Source organism: Sander lucioperca, chromosome 4 (genome assembly GCF_008315115.2).
Source record: "Sander lucioperca isolate FBNREF2018 chromosome 4, SLUC_FBN_1.2, whole genome shotgun sequence".
NCBI classification, from domain to species: Eukaryota; Metazoa; Chordata; class Actinopteri; order Perciformes; family Percidae; genus Sander; species Sander lucioperca.
In genome coordinates, this window is record NC_050176.1 from 43222009 (window position 1) to 43237794 (window position 15786).

A 15786-nucleotide genomic window follows, 5' to 3' on the forward strand; every position below is an offset into this window, starting at 1 on the left:
GTCTGCATTCCTTCTACAGCTCTTATCTCTTTCCAAACTCTCGTTCCTTCACATCTATCAATCCATTAGTTTCCCTTGTGTCATTCTTTCTACTGTCATCACTTCTCCATCAATTTCTCCTCACTTGCTCAGACAGAGGTAAACAAAACTCACATGGTGTGTATTCACATGTACACTTACTTCCCATAACCTCCTTTAGATGTAGTCAAAGTCAATATACTATCAATATAACAAATAAATGAATACCAATTGATTTTGCTTTAGGCTGTATGTGCGACAGCTAATTAACCTACATGCTCTGCTCCTCCTACATGCTGTGGTAGAAATGCTACAGTACTGTAGTCATTTTACTGTATGTACACTACTTTTACATATGCACTGCAAACCTGAACCGGGTCACGCACGAAAATAAGTAGTTTGTACTTATGCATGTTTTTGTTGTCCACAAATAGTTGGCTATTTGTTAGTTGTGTAAAAAAATTAAAACGAGAGTTAGAGAGAGTTCAAACCCAGCTTACTTTCTCACCTCCGCACATCTGGCCAATCACGGCATGAAGCCGGTGTAAATGTTGGATTGTCAAAAAAGTGTAGAACAAACTAAAACTTAAATTGGGTTGCAAAAATTACATGACAGGGTAATATATTTACAGCTGACATGATACATTTTGCACCTGAATGCAATATTTATAACATTAGGCCTAAAATCAGCTTGTCTTATTAACTGCTATCGAAGAGGAAAGATTGAATCATCACACTATGTGAAATTAGGCTCTGTTACACCTCTGTGATGTTCACGTTTATTTTAAAACACAAATATTTGTAATTCTGTAAGACAAACATTTTCCAAAATTCTCAGAAATATTTTAAGATGCATTTGTACATTGAATATTTTAATGATTGTTGCTGTAAGAAAGTTAACAAAAGATGCAACACAAACTTTAGCTCTCTCCATACGTCTGTATGACTTTCAAAAAGATTTTAACAGCAGCAGCTGAGAAAAGGTCTTGGTCATTAGCAGACATCACAGAAAAAGCACACACTGCCAGCACTTATCACAAGAAAATGGTAAATCTATAAGACAGCTTGTCATAATGTGCCATCACATCAAATCATACCAGATGGGTCACAATGTGGCATCACATATTGTAAGGGTTCCATGGCTGTCAGTGTGGGTATCAGTCAGCTGTGTTGGCGTTTAATGTGGCCAGAAAGTTTGTGTTGTGTTGGTTTGGGATTGCCTAAACATTACATGCCTGCAGGAATTTACACATGCTGCTCCGCATGTGTGCCAAAAACATAAAACATACACAGAACTGAAATGATTTGTCAACCTCTACAAACCATACCGGTAGTTTTTGCCCCCATCTTCAACAAAGATCTGACATAAGTGGATTTCATTACAGTGTGGTTCTTAGATATTATTCAAACTGAACCATAGATGTAACCAGACCATTTCATCCTGCTAAGGAAACTTTGAACCAGTGGCATAAGTCATGTTCATACATTTGTAATCCTAAGCCTGATCTTCAGTACATATGTAGGAGAAAAGATACTAATAAAAATCGATCAATTTTCGAGTTGTTTATCCTGATCAGGGTCACAGTGGCAACAAGAGTTAGCAGAGTGGCCTAAACACCTCAGCAACATCCCCACAGCATGGAGGTTCCCCATGATGCAAAGTAAACTCAGTTTGCCAAACTTAACAATGAAATAGTAGGCTACTATAGCATTTTCAGAGCTGGTGCCCCAATCAACATGGAAAACATAATTTGTCAGTGCCTTCCAAAATGCATATGAAGGTTACACAAATTATTCATTTCTGAGCTGCCACTGCTATGGATTAGGTTTGGTCAGGTTTTAGGCAACACAACTTATTTGTTAAGGTTACGGAAAGATTGTAGTCATGGTTTAAAGAAACCAACTGACAGTTGGTCGGAAACAGGATGCATTAAGTAGTCTTTTAGACTTCCTCACTAGAAGGTTTTGAGGTTCCATAACAACACTGTTTCGCTTTTGCTTCTGAGAGACAACAGTCACAATCTGCACGGCCACAAGAGTCATTTTAACCACGATACTGTGATATGACCATGAGCCAATTGCATCATTACATTGCTGACTGACAAACAGAGAGTTCAACTGTAAAAAATAGCCAAAGACCACCAATACACAGCTCTGAGGAAGGCTTGTGGATAGTCCTCATGAGGAAGTGTTCATGTTGCAGATGGTGACAGGGATGTTGCCTCTGCTTCATAGTCTGCAGTGCGGCTCGGATAGCTGATTTTCACATCGTGCTCTTGCACAAACAATGGTAAACAGCAAACATTCTCTTTGTACTCTCTCCGTTTCTTGCTGGATCCCTTTTTCATCCCCTTTTTGTTTTTCTTTGTTCTTGGTTTTAACTTTAGTCATTATTGCTCTCTCCTGTCTCGGTTCGCAACTCTCTGTCTCACTTTTCTTCCATCGCAGTTCTTCAATTAGACCATGAAATGACAGCAGAGACTGGCACAGCAATCTCCTCCTCACTACTCATGTGATGTGCTAATGTGGAAGGAGGGATAAGAGGAGGATGGAAGTAGGAAGAGATGGAGAAATCACCAGAACGGAGATCAAGACAGAGACAAGCAAAGGGGAAAGAGAGAGAAAATGAAGCAATGAATGAAAGAGAATTCTAGAAAAAGATGAGGGAAGAACAAAGTACAAGCAAAGGGGTGCAGCAGAGTGCAGGGGAGTGATGGATAATAAATAACACCAAGAAATGTGATCTAAACAAGAGCATATACAGTATGAAGCAGACAAGGGGGGTGGGGGAACTAGAGCAGAGCATTAATAAAAAGAGAAGAGGGTGACAAGATGGCAACAATTTTTTTGTGCTTATGTCTGACCTGTACACCCCACTTCTGCATCCGTCACACACACACACACACACACACACACACACACACAAAATCGTCTTGGTGATAACCCAGGGAGGATGTGCCTTAACTGAGAGCACACAGAGATCAAGCAAAAAAGCAGGAGATAAAGAAAACACGCAGAGAAAGAGCAGACAAGCTTTGAGAGGAAGGCAGTTTACAGGCAGAATGCTCAAATGATTCCTCTGACCTGCTAGAAACCCTAAGGAGAAGAAATTAACATCCCTCAACGTGAGGACAAATTAGGTGTAAATTATTGATTATTTTGCTGCAGCTGCTCAGTAAATCTGGGCCACCACACGGTTTTCACATAGTTTCAGGATCAGGTTAATTGAGGTTCCCTGCTGTTAAAAAGTGATTAGTGTCACATTGCCAGACCTATCTCCACAGCGCTGTGGAGTAAGGTCTGGCCACACCACACAAAAAAAGCTCTGGGTTGTTTGCATTTCTTTAAACCAATCACGATAGTTTTGGGCAGCGCTAAACTCCGGACGCAACAACGGTGGCTCTGCAAAATAGTTTCTGGAAGGAGTGGAACATTTGCACCCTGCAAAACCCAGAACAATAATGTACTTGCATTATCACTGCAGATCAAATGCGTAATTTCTTTTTAGTGGTGACAACTCCCTGGCAAGTTTTTGATAACAACATTAAACAGGCTGGGTTAGTTAAAGCTGCTAATCAATAATTAAGAAAAATGACACAAGAGGGTGTGATTTAACATCATTATCGGTACAGCAGTGATGCGGCTAGTACACAGGCACTTGGGCCGAGGTTCGTAAGCATCACTGATGTGCCAATAATATGACGTTAAATCACACCCTTCAGCGTAATATTGAGATTATACATACAACGGTTACCAACAAAATAAAAGAAATAATCAAACTATATTCATATTGTGGGTCAATTCGCTCTCAAAATAAAAAAAGCAACAGACACAGAGATTTGTAGTCCGTTCCTGTTTAGTCAGCCAGCCAACTTAAGATAACGTTAAGATCATAGGATTTCTAAAACGGAATAAATACCGCACATATAAACACAAAACTGCTTTGCTAACTCAATCTTGTTGTAACTAAGATATCTGCTGAAAAAACAGATTTAGCTATTATACTTCACATGTAGAAGGCTATTTTTCAACATAGCGCCGTATCACAGGCACAGCTGATGTGATCTAAACATTTCCAGTAAAAGTCAACTCCAGTGCGTTGTTTAAGCCAATGAATCACTTTATATAAATATGTTCTTTTGTGTGTTCCACATTTGTTCATGATTTATTATCATTAATACATTTTTTCACAACGTTTTTGATTGAACTTTGTAATACTGACATGGAAATGGCAGATACTTTTAGCGATGGTGTGCTCAAACGGCTCTTGGTGTGCTATCATGCTGTTTTGATAACGTTCTAAATGTCTAGTCGACCAATCAGATTGCCTGGTCGGATCTACTTGTTGTATAATTGAGAATTGATGCCATGGGCCAAATAAAAAAATAAATTAAAAAATATATAAAATTAGAAAAGAAACAGAAAAATATGTCTTGCAAAAAGGACATTTATCTAGTGAGAGGCCAAAGCAGGTTCCTGAGCACCTCCTAGGGTCTATCTGTTCATGTGCCTGCTGAACACATTCTGTATAGACAAAGACAGAGCTCTGCTAACGTGATACTAATGTGTACACCTCCTGTATAGACATGGCGTCAGCAACTACCGGTATGTTGGTGAAGTAGTAGTGGAGCACTTAACAGCTAAAGAGCCAGATATTTCCCTTAGAAATAGCTGAAGACAAAAACAGAGCTAAATAGAGTGAATATTGGACTTACACTTAGTGTAGGGTAGCAACAGACATGACTCCAAATGAATGCTAATGTTGCCTATTTGTCGGATGTGTAAACTGCTTGCTAACGTATTGGTCATTGCAACTTTATAAGGTGGTAATGTCATATATACAAGTGGTGTGTTTACAGCTTGCTGCAAAGTCCCCACATGGCCAAAAAACAGTTGATGCTGATTTTGTATAAAACATGGTTAAATATACAATATGTTGGTCACTGTCACTCATATGAGTCCCAAAATGTTTACATGGAGGAGCATTTGTCTGTGCACACTGCAGGGAGCACAACAGAAAGCTGCTTTAAATATCATCAAGGATGTTTGACAGATTTAAGTGATTTAGAAATTAATTTTCTGTCTTTTACTCCAGTTCATAAAATGTATCGTTTACAGCCTTCTCCCACCCTTCTCCTATTGATCCTGCTACCCCTGTCTTTGTTACTCTGGAGCTGAGCACATAGGCCAAGACATCCCCACACACTTTAGCAGGCACATGCACAGGATAGGTGCTTAGTACACTAGTTCAATCTGTCTTTGCTATGTGCCAAAATTAATTTCAGCACCCGCCTTGGCCATGCTGAGTCTTTCCCCTGTTATGACTAATATTTGTGTGTGTGTGTGTGTGTGTGTGTGTGTGTGTGTGTGTGTGTGTGTGTAATAGACTTAGGAGATGATTTATTAGCTTGCTCTCCTGATGCGCGCACGCACACACACACACACACACACACACACACACCCTTCCCTCCCCCCCCCTCTACTTGCTATGGCAACACAACTTTACGCCTCCTTAACAACAAGACACCTCAGCACTCAAATAACTGAGCTTCTATAGATCATAAATCGAATTGTAAAAAATATGCAACATATCTTCATACAGCAAAAGAGAGAGAAATCCTCTCTAATGTGAAAATGAGAGAAGAAGTTCTTCAGTAGACTGAGGAGATGTGGTTGCTATCAGTAAAAAGGTTAAATAGCAGTTATTAATTTCAAGGTTATCTCTGTCCAAGAGGATAAGCTCTGCATAGACCGAGAGGAACAGAGGAAGTATCTGCAAATTACACTGGAAACCAATACTGTAGCATCAACTGGCTGTGCAGTGCAGTACAATGCAGTGGCTGCTTTTTCACACAGCAGTTTAGAGCTTTAAAGCGTATTTCACTAGAGGTAAACATTCAATAAAACATAAAAACAAGCTGAAAAAAAGTCTTAGTGAGAAAGTCCTTTTATGTAGAATATTTAAATTGTATACTGTATGTACACACTCCCTGTAAACGACCATCTATGCTGCTCAGCCCGATAGACGCAATGTTACAACAGATCAATTATGTAAACAGACCAGCCAAGTTGCTCTCACATGAGCTGTTCATCATCTCCATCTCAATGCTCATCTCCATTACTATGCCATCCAATACTGTAAGTTAGGTGTGAGCCATATGGATAAAATCCTCTATCACAATATAAAATGTCATCATTTATCCTTAGTCTCTACTCTATCTAGTCTCTACATCACATACTGTAAGTACAGTAACATGCATATTTCCATTCTGGCTAATTTCTTGTTTCCCGGTCATGCTAAAGACATTTCCAGGGTAAAAACACAATGCATTTTTATTCAAACAGATGACGAAACCCATAACTGCAACACGTACCTGTCACTGTGTGGAAAAAATAATAAATAGTGAAAAATAATCTTGGATGAAAGCACACACCTCTTCCTGGAATATAAAATGGTATGACTGCTACCAGAAAACCTTCATAAGCTGAGTTTCAAAGGGAAGTTTGCAAATGAGACAGCATTTCCAAAAAAAGAGAAGTGTTTTGTATTGCCCGTGAAAGATTCAGTAGGTAGTGACTCGTGAGCGTATTGTATTTCACCCAGTGTGAATATTTTAAGAGCACTTCTCCATTGGTATAATGAAATGGCAGAGAAAAGACTCTTAACTTCTCTAAACCTGTGGTCACATTTAAAGACAAACAATCTAAAGCTAGAATATTGACGCAAACTGTTGCACAGAATATTCTACAACAGTTACTTCTCAACTATGAAGTGGAGCTTACATTCATTTGACTTTGTTGCTATGCAAAGTACCCGTGTTCTTAATGCTAGAGGGAGTGGTATTGTAGAAAATACCAAATTTCCCAAGAGATAACCACAGGAGTTCATGAAATATGCGTCACATGTAACACCTAGGGATCTCAGTTAGACTATGATTAACGAACCAATTATCTCAGCGTACCCAAACGTCAGTTGGACTCGAACAAAAGACTTTGTGGCAATAAGACCAAATGACTAAAACTGTAATAACTTTCCAGAGTAGATTTCATCATTTAACCAAGGGTGCTTAAAATCCAAAATAATACATTTTGAAGAACAAATCCATCAGTTTATAGAAATGCACCTAATCCAAGAACTCATTAGGGATTTTTGTCCTGTTGACATACAAGTATTTTAGTGTGTAAGTGAACCTGATATACATACTTTCTACTGCACATCTGCAGCTGAACACTACCACCAAGTGGGCAGAATAGTAAAAGTACAAGCTGCATGCACTTGACTGCTGTCGTTCTGACTCTCAACATGGCTGTTACATTTTTGTAAAATATATTTAATGCCCACAATACATAGTGTAACTGGTCTTGTATTGAGGGCTATTGAAGATGAACATTTAGCACATGTTCTTCTTTATTGCACATGGATTACCGAAAACTATATATTTAAGACTAAACACTAAAAAGAAATAATTCAGAAAATAACCATTATTTACTTTACATATATCTTCTAAACTGTGGTATAGCCCACAGACTGCTGAGACTCCCCTCCAACAGCTGCTCACATGTGCACATGTGGACTGTAAAAATAATAGAGAGGAAAGCTGCCAAGTACAGTACTTTCTGTAGTTTCTTGCTGTATCACAATTAACCTGCTGCACACTTAATGTGCTGCAGTGCCGATGATATTAATCAAGATACAGTACTGTATATCCAACACACACAGACACACACTTAAAAACTTACCCGATAGCAACTCTTAGCTGTCTCATATGGCCCTGTGATGAACTGTGTCCTTCTTTCCTTTTTAAGGATCCCAACATAACCTGCAAAGAAAAGCAGGCATGACTCATCTCAGTCTGTTTGAGATTCTGCACTACAATCATTTCTAAAAGCATGTGCTGCTAAATACACAATAACTTTGTTGAGACAAACAGCTGTATATTGTGTGTTGTATTTTGGTTGGAGATAATGCACTGGCAGGCTTGTCTTTGTGGTGTTAAGTGACTTTATATTTTAGGTTTTCAATTTATATTATTCACCTGAACACCATTACTTGTATTTACTTTCAAAATAGCAAATTCAAAAAAGGAAGAAAATCAGCATCACATTAGTTTTGATTTTCAACAAGACAATGTTCTGCAAACCTTTCAAAAGCCCCAACAACCGGACACTCCTGTGGTTTAGAGAAGTAGAGAAGTAGCTTCTCTGATGCTTCCAAACCACTTTAAAAACAGCGGGTCAATATCAGGACAAAAAAACAAAAAAACAAAAAAACACTCTGTGATCAAACTTGTAGGAGAGAGCAGATAAGTGGTGTAATTTATAAAACCGATCTATTATTTAGATACCCAAATTCGTTGAAACAGAAGTGGCACCAAGGGGAGGGCTTACAGAGTTGATATGAGGTAAAGATGCAACACCTTATCCAGCAAAATGCTAAATAAACTGATGCATGGAATGAAAACTTTACCTTAAAACTGCAATGACTAATTATTTTGGCCATTTGAGAGCAGAGGAAACAAGTAAACAAAACATAAGCATATTCACGTTTTAAGTTGATATCTTGTTTGCAATAGATGGTCATTTACATTTCCAGCAATTGCGGAGCAACATTATCATTCATTTGGAGTGATGTTTCCTTTTGGTTCTGTTTTTGGTCTCTACCGACTCCTGAGGGAAATATTGATCTTTTTTAGCTGCTAAATGCTCCACTATGTTCACCAGCTAGTTGCTAACTGTGTCTGTCTGCTGTTTGGTGCTGAGCAGATGCACAGAGGGCTTTTAAAAAAAAAAATTAATAGCAGCTGCCTGCTGAGACCGAAAACTACGCTAAAGCTATGAGAGTGAACCAAAACAGTAAAGTTGCAGCCGGACAGCTAAACAATTAGTCTTTAACTCTATAAAGTAAAGTCGAATGGAGCTGCAGATTCAGGTGATAATTCTCTGCTCACACATTTGGAAATAGATCATTAACTGACACTTGAGGGTTAAATGAACATCGTATTATTAATGTCAGGTCAACTCAATACCACTCAGCAGTGCAAAAAACTAGAAACCCAATTTGTTCCTCTCTAACTCAGTGGCAGTGCCCCGGCTCTGTCCCTTCCTGTGTCCTGGTTGGCCTGGGTCCACTGTAGTGGGTAAGCTGACCTGCTTTTACAGAGACTCTGAGTCTGGGCAGAATACAAAGAGAACAGAACTCGGAAAGAGGAACTATGATGAGTTGGCATACATGCTACATAATTCCACTTGGTTAAGCATGGAAGCATTATCAGGGCTTCACAAGAGCCACACATACAAAAAAATACTTCTGTACATGAACAAGTTTGCTATCAGTCAGTATGCTCCAGGGCAGTAACCATTGGTTTTACTCCATCAAGCTGTCTTCACACCCTTTTTATCCTTCCATAATTCTGTATAAAATGTGGAGGTTTGGTTTTGATTACTTATATTCTCCCCAAATGCATAAAGGCATTATTCACAAACAGGAGAATGGTAGTAGGACTTGAGTTAATAGAAAAAGAAATGTAGCCTATGCTAAATTATTCCCAAAGCTATTGTTAAGGGAGCAAGACGTTGTTATAGACTTACAGTGTGTTCTCTAAACCAACACATGTGCAGCCCTTAAAACTATTAATTCTCACACACAGAAAATGTATTCCCATACTTGAGCCCATTCTAACCTTTCATGGTGAGGACACCACGGCAGAAGTTTTTGAAGTTGATCCTCCCAAAAGTGTCAGGGTGTAGACATTGGGCCAACTTCTTCACCTGTGGAAAGGTACGGAAAAAAACATGGCCGCTATCAGAGCACACCAAACACTTTTCTGTTAATGCACAGTACATTTAAAAAATTATGGATGAGGTTATTATGCTCCCTGTATCACTTAATACTACTATATCACTTTATACTATAATATTTGTCTGTAGGTCCTGTGGAGCAATTTGGAATCCATGGTCCTAAAACTGCACTGCTCAAAAATTACCAATAATTTACAGCCCAAATGGTACAAAAGGCACTGTAAATATATTCTGTGCTGGCTGAGGGCCGATACATTGGCAGTGTTTCATTTTGGTGTAACGCCGACATAACAGAACTCAGCCATCAGTACTGAAATCCTGTTATATTATCATATTGGTGTCAGGTTATTGAAAAAGTACCTATAATGACCCTCAGCCCTATTCAAACATTCTTCAACATGTATTTGCATGTGCGTGTGTTAATGCACGTCTGTGCCTCTCACTGTCACATTACACCAGTTGGTTTCCGAGATAGACAGGTGGCTGATTAATACAAACCAGTTATAAGTACATGACTCATCCTGACTTAACATTGCACTAAGGCTCTTTACAGAGATGAAGCGCGCTGCAAAAGGTTTCATATCACCAACCATATTAAGTATAACGGATAGTTTGATAGTCATAGTATTCTCTCATGCTGCATCTATCCTCTTTATCAATGCAAACACTGTGGTCTTTCAAATGCAGAGCTACACTATGCAGTCCGTGCTGTATAAAACAACTTACCCCCAGAAAACATTAAAACACGTGAATTTGAATTGTCCTCCATCTACTATGCAAAAAAGGTCCTACAGAATGTTAAAATATAGCCCTGTAGGATTATAACCAACAATAAAAGTCTAACTGACAACATATTATTATTATTATTGCCTTTATCATCAACAAGACAATGTTTACAACCTCACTGGAATCTGTAATGTTTATCGCACAGCACAATGGTGTGTTTGTTTGGCAAAACATACCATTATTGATGGTTTTAATATTCTTTTAGCCTTAGGAGTACCGAGTGCTATGTTTGTCAAGATAATGACAATGGAGGAAAGGCAATTGAGTCATTAAACCAACATGGTTTGTCATCTTGCAAAATTCATGGCAATCTGCCTATTAGATTAGGAGATATCCAATGTGCAAAGTTCATGGTGGTGGAGATGTCCAAAATGGACAGGAATCAGCATCTATGCATCCATTACACTTCGCTATTTTCTTGAGAAGTGCAGACTTTGTCATAATGTGACAACATGGAGATGGTAAGTCCCTTTGGGATGGACTTTGGGATTTTTCACTTTGTAAACCTTTTACATGCACAAAAAAGATATATAACACAACAAAGGAAAGGGAAAAAGCCAAAAAGCATAATATGAGCACTTTAAGTAAGCCAGCTAGCTAGCTATGAAGGGTTAAGGTTAGGGTTAGGTTAAAAGGCAGGGTTTGGGTTAGGTCACATCTTGTTACTTATAAGGTGAGTCACTTCTTTATGTATAATGAATTATAAAGTAGATTATTGCTGCGTTTGGCTTCATATTTATTGATGCTTGCGGTAACTACATTTTGTAACTTCATTCGGTAACTACATTCTCGCATCTACCCCTCCTGGCCATTAGAAAGAATGCAGGCAAAAAGTATAGAAGGGGAAGAAAAGAGGTCAGAGGAGAAAACTGTAGGATTACGTGAGTGTGTGCACATTTGCATGTGACTGTACAACTGGGAGAGTGTCACCTACTGGTTACAATAGTAGGTTAGGTTGTCATGGAGCAGCCAGTGGGATTTGCCCATATAGGACAATGACATGAGAGGGCAATGCAGGAGGCGGCTGCTTAATACGGTGCATGAATTTAAAAGTACCAACCCAATGTAGGTGTAATGTGCATGTGATTGTTTATTTGTATACAATCTTATTATCATCATAGAATAGATATTGTTTTGTCAGTTTTTTGTGTAAATTCTGAATAACTTGCAATACACGAGTTAGATAGTTGGATCACAAGAACAGGATAAACAACAAATAAAAAGGTTATACAATGCACTGTGAAATGCAAAATGTTTAGCATTCTATTGCATAGGTTCTACTAATGTATAGGTCCTTGAGTTATAAATAGCATCCACTTCATCCTGTTAACCCATTTGTCAGGTCAGTGGAAAGTGTCCCCCTGGAGCTAATCAGTGCTTCCACAATGTTCCTGCTGATGAACAACACAACACTGGGGAGCCAATCAACCACAGTGCTCATTTACTCTGACTTGCATTGAGACATGAGGGATGGCCACTGTGACATATATGCACTGATGAAAAACACCAATAATATTCCTTTTTCATCCCAAACTAAGCTCTTTAAGTCAAATTAGTTTACTTGTTTTGTAGGCATGTCTTCCATAATTAATGCTATACTTCAAAGAAAATATCCTCAATCAAATGAAACAGCATCCTGAATCGAGATGTATTGGAAAAACTGAAGTGAAAAACAATTTATTTACTAAGCTTCATAGTTATTCAGTTACGAATATTAACAGGAACAGTCCAATACATGGACTGGTTATGTGTGTGGTATTGTGTTGTGTTGCTAGGTATGTAAACTGTACACGCACTGATGTTCTGCACAAATGAAGTTCCTAACAGAGAAATATAGTTCATTGAATTTACTACACAGAGTAGGGCTTTGACTCCGAACTTCATTACTCGAATATAATTCGAATATTTAAAAAAATATTGATATTCGAACGAATATTAGGCAGCCCTTAATATTCGAACCTGTTATGGGCATTGTTTTTTGTAAATGTGTTTGCTTGTAAACGTTGTTTTTAATTCAAATTCCGAGGAAACTTTTACTTTCACTACATTTCCTAAATAAAATGTATACTTTTACTCCACTACATTTCCCCTAAGCATCTTAGTTACTCGTTACTACAAAATAAAATCAGAAGAAATGTGTTACACTGGATAAAAAGCAGGTTTGGTAAATCATTGCTCCTTAACTGCCAAGATAATGCACCCTCCATTTCAGTTGGTGACCTAATGCCTATTTTTTGACAAGCGGCAAAAAAAAAACAATAGGCCAAAATATGATAAAAAAAAAATATGATGATGATATATCAGCCTTTAAAAAAATAGAAGATTAACACAATATACACTTTTGATAGGGATCCCTTAAGGCAGCTACACACCGGGCCGATAATCGGCCGTTGGACAGTCTGGCGAGGTCAGTGACTCGAGTCTGTTCGGTGTGTTCTGTGCCGTCATCCGTTGGAGGAGCTGTCGGCCTTCATTTTGGCCGACCTGACATGCTCAGTTGAGACAGGACAGTGGGGACTCACCCGGAAATGGCAAGCGGGATGACCGTGACTAAGCCTCTCAAAATCTGACGAAAATATTTTAAACTGACCTTTGTCGATCTGAAATGAAGACAGATTCAGCAACTGCATGGCCTATTTCTCGCTTAAAATGTTTTCAGAAACACGTTTCGGTGAACTATTTTAGTAAAATATGAGATCGTATTCTGAATGAGTCGCCATTAATGGCCAGTTCAAAAATCCCAAATCCGGAAGCAGCAGCCAGACCCACGTGACGCGTTTGTCCAATCAGCTGCCGGTTTTCAGTTTTTGGGCGACAATACAGATTAGCGCCACCTGCCGTTATGGAGACGTATTACGTCTCGTCGCTTTGGTGTTTTCCGAGGCACTTTTTTGACCAACTCGGGGACACTGATCAGTCCAACTGCCTTTTCTGCCAACGGTCGGCTGTCTGGTTGGTCTGTAACGGCCTTTACATGTTTCATTTAATTCCAAGATAAGTATGCCTACGAATTGGGACTTTTTACAGTCTTTGTCTGTGCTCTCTGCTGGACCAATACATGTAACAGTGTCACATTATTGATGAGTTCAAACCATTGTCATTTCCTTACTGCAATTTCTTGTTATCAATTGGTCAACATACAGTGCACTGATTTTGCCCATTAACTATCGGTCCATAGTTCTACTTCTCGTTATACTTAGCAAAAGCCCTCTGCTGGGTCAGTTTGCACTAGTCACATCTCAATTTGTTCAAATGCCATCATTTTGTTGCTCCTCTGGTTTATATGTTGGCTTCATCTCCTTTTATTACTGGATTTTGTCAAATCGAAGGGATGTTTTTTACCTGACTTTCCACGTTAGTTAACAAATGTAACGTCTCTAATATTCTACACCTGCCATTAAAATGTTAGAAAAATGTTAAAAGTGAATTGCATATTTCCACCAGAGCGTCCAGTGCACAGTGCCCAGTAAAAAATAAAATTAGGCTAGGCCTACTCCTTAAAAACAACCATCTTATTCCACACACAACTTTTAGGTCAAAGAGGTAAAGGAGCATCTGGCTGTTTTGCTACACTGTCATACACTATTCCAACTACAAGGAACAAAATTGAATTTCTGCTTTGGCTCCAACCTGGAAAACTTTATTTAGGAATCTCTTCTGCATCAGGAGACATGCGCCCACAGGTCCAGCTGAGCTCTTCCCAATTAACCTCTCGTGTGTCCAATAACAAAAACTGAACTTCGCGTAAGCTTCTTCAGTAGGCTAGCCTATAAAGTAATAAGGGCGTGTGGCAAATGCAAGCGTTATTCGGTTGCCTATTATAGTATCATAGTGAAGTGGCTGACAATTACTGAAGGTCCAAGACACGTGTGCTCACCTGTTCTGCTTGTCCAAACTGGGAACCCAACTGCACAAAGTGTTCAGGGCGGATAAACCCGTCTGAGTCTTCGTCACACACGTCAAACACCTCTTTGAGTTTCCTCACAAATGTCAACAGACGTCCCGGCTCAGGAAAAAAGTCTTTATCCATCTCTTTATTGTGTTTTAGCCCGACGTGAATCACAAAAACACCATGTTGTTTGGAAATCGCTCGGGCTGTGCGCATGTGACACAAGAGCTCGTGGATGCTGCTGCTGCGCGCGAGAGGAGGCGTGATGCTGATGCTGATAGACAGAGAACAAGTCACAAACCGGAAGCACAGCAATGTATTCCAGAAGTCCACTAATCCCTCACCGTCAGTTTGTCATCACTTTTTCAGCTTCACTGTAGTGTAGAACAGCTGCCATAGTAACCAATGTTGTTAGAGAGTATCTGCTATATGCAGAGGTTATTAAACTATAGCTTACCATGCATGCTGTTACAACAAACGTTAGCACAATAAACAAATCACAAGAAAAGGTCAGTTACTGTAACAGACATTTTCTTCTTTGAAGTGTAAAAAGTGGTGTGTGATTTAAAACTGAGGCCCCGATAGCCTGTTTTCACCCACATAAGACCTACAGCAAAGCTAGCAAAATGCTAATATCAGCAATAAAAATGAAAATGCTAACATGCTGATGTTACGTAAGTAGGAATAATGTTCAATTATTATCTTGCGTGTTAGCATGCTAACATTAGATAATTAGCATAAACACAAAGTACTGAAACTAATGGGAAAGTCTTTTTTTGTTGCAGGTTTGCATGAGCCAAAGAATTGGACAAACCTTTTTTGACCTGTTGGTATTGCTAGAGGGAAAGTCAGGGTAACACCAATACAGTTAAAACTTCTACGGGGACATCAATGTGTCACACATTTCATGCAGTCCATCCAGTATTTTTAAAGACATTTCTTGCAAATGTGAGTATTTGTCAGACCCAAAGTCCACCAAAATCATTAGGATATTATATTGTCTGGGTGCCATGAACGTTTGTACAAAATTAAAATGTGCCTCTCCATCAAGTAGATATTTCACAGGAAAAATTGAAACTTTGATCATCTGGTGGCACTAGAGCAGGGATCTTCACCTGGGGGTCCGGGACTAGGGGGTCTTCAGAGTCAATGCAGTGGGGCCGCCAAATTATTGTTAATTTTTCAACGATTAAAAAGTCCTATTATTAGCAAATATAAATCTCCACTAATGATAGGCTTACTGGCATAAGGTAAGTCACTAAGATAGCCATCAACATATAGTTAATTAATGAATT

The 15786-nt window shown here is 38.9% G+C and overlaps 1 protein-coding gene across 1 annotated transcript; it reads right to left on the bottom strand.

Moving 5' to 3' along the window:
• Window positions 1-7680: 7680 nt before the first annotated feature.
• On the bottom strand, window positions 7681-14790 carry LOC116040449 (rab11 family-interacting protein 4A-like). The gene is made up of 3 exons (XM_031285794.2): window positions 14480-14790; window positions 9699-9786; window positions 7681-7838 (listed from the first exon to the last, which is right to left on the bottom strand). Exons 1-3 carry the CDS (start codon window positions 14705-14707, stop codon window positions 7747-7749), a joined length of 408 nt encoding a protein of 135 aa, XP_031141654.1. The 5' UTR covers window positions 14708-14790; the 3' UTR covers window positions 7681-7746.
• Between the last annotated feature and the right edge of the window lie 996 nt (window positions 14791-15786).

Bases quoted from the DNA above. Each gene is read 5' to 3' on its own strand.
- LOC116040449 (XM_031285794.2), bottom strand. From the start codon at position 14,707: ATGCGCACAGCCCGAGCGATTTCCAAACAACATGGTGTTTTTGTGATT. The intron at 9,787-14,479 runs GTGAGCACACGT...ACCTTTCCACAG, and splicing joins AGTTTGGACAAGCAGAACAG to GTGAAGAAGTTGGCCCAATG. The intron at 7,839-9,698 runs GTTAGAATGGGC...TTTTCTTTGCAG, and splicing joins TGGTGTCCTCACCATGAAAG to GTTATGTTGGGATCCTTAAA.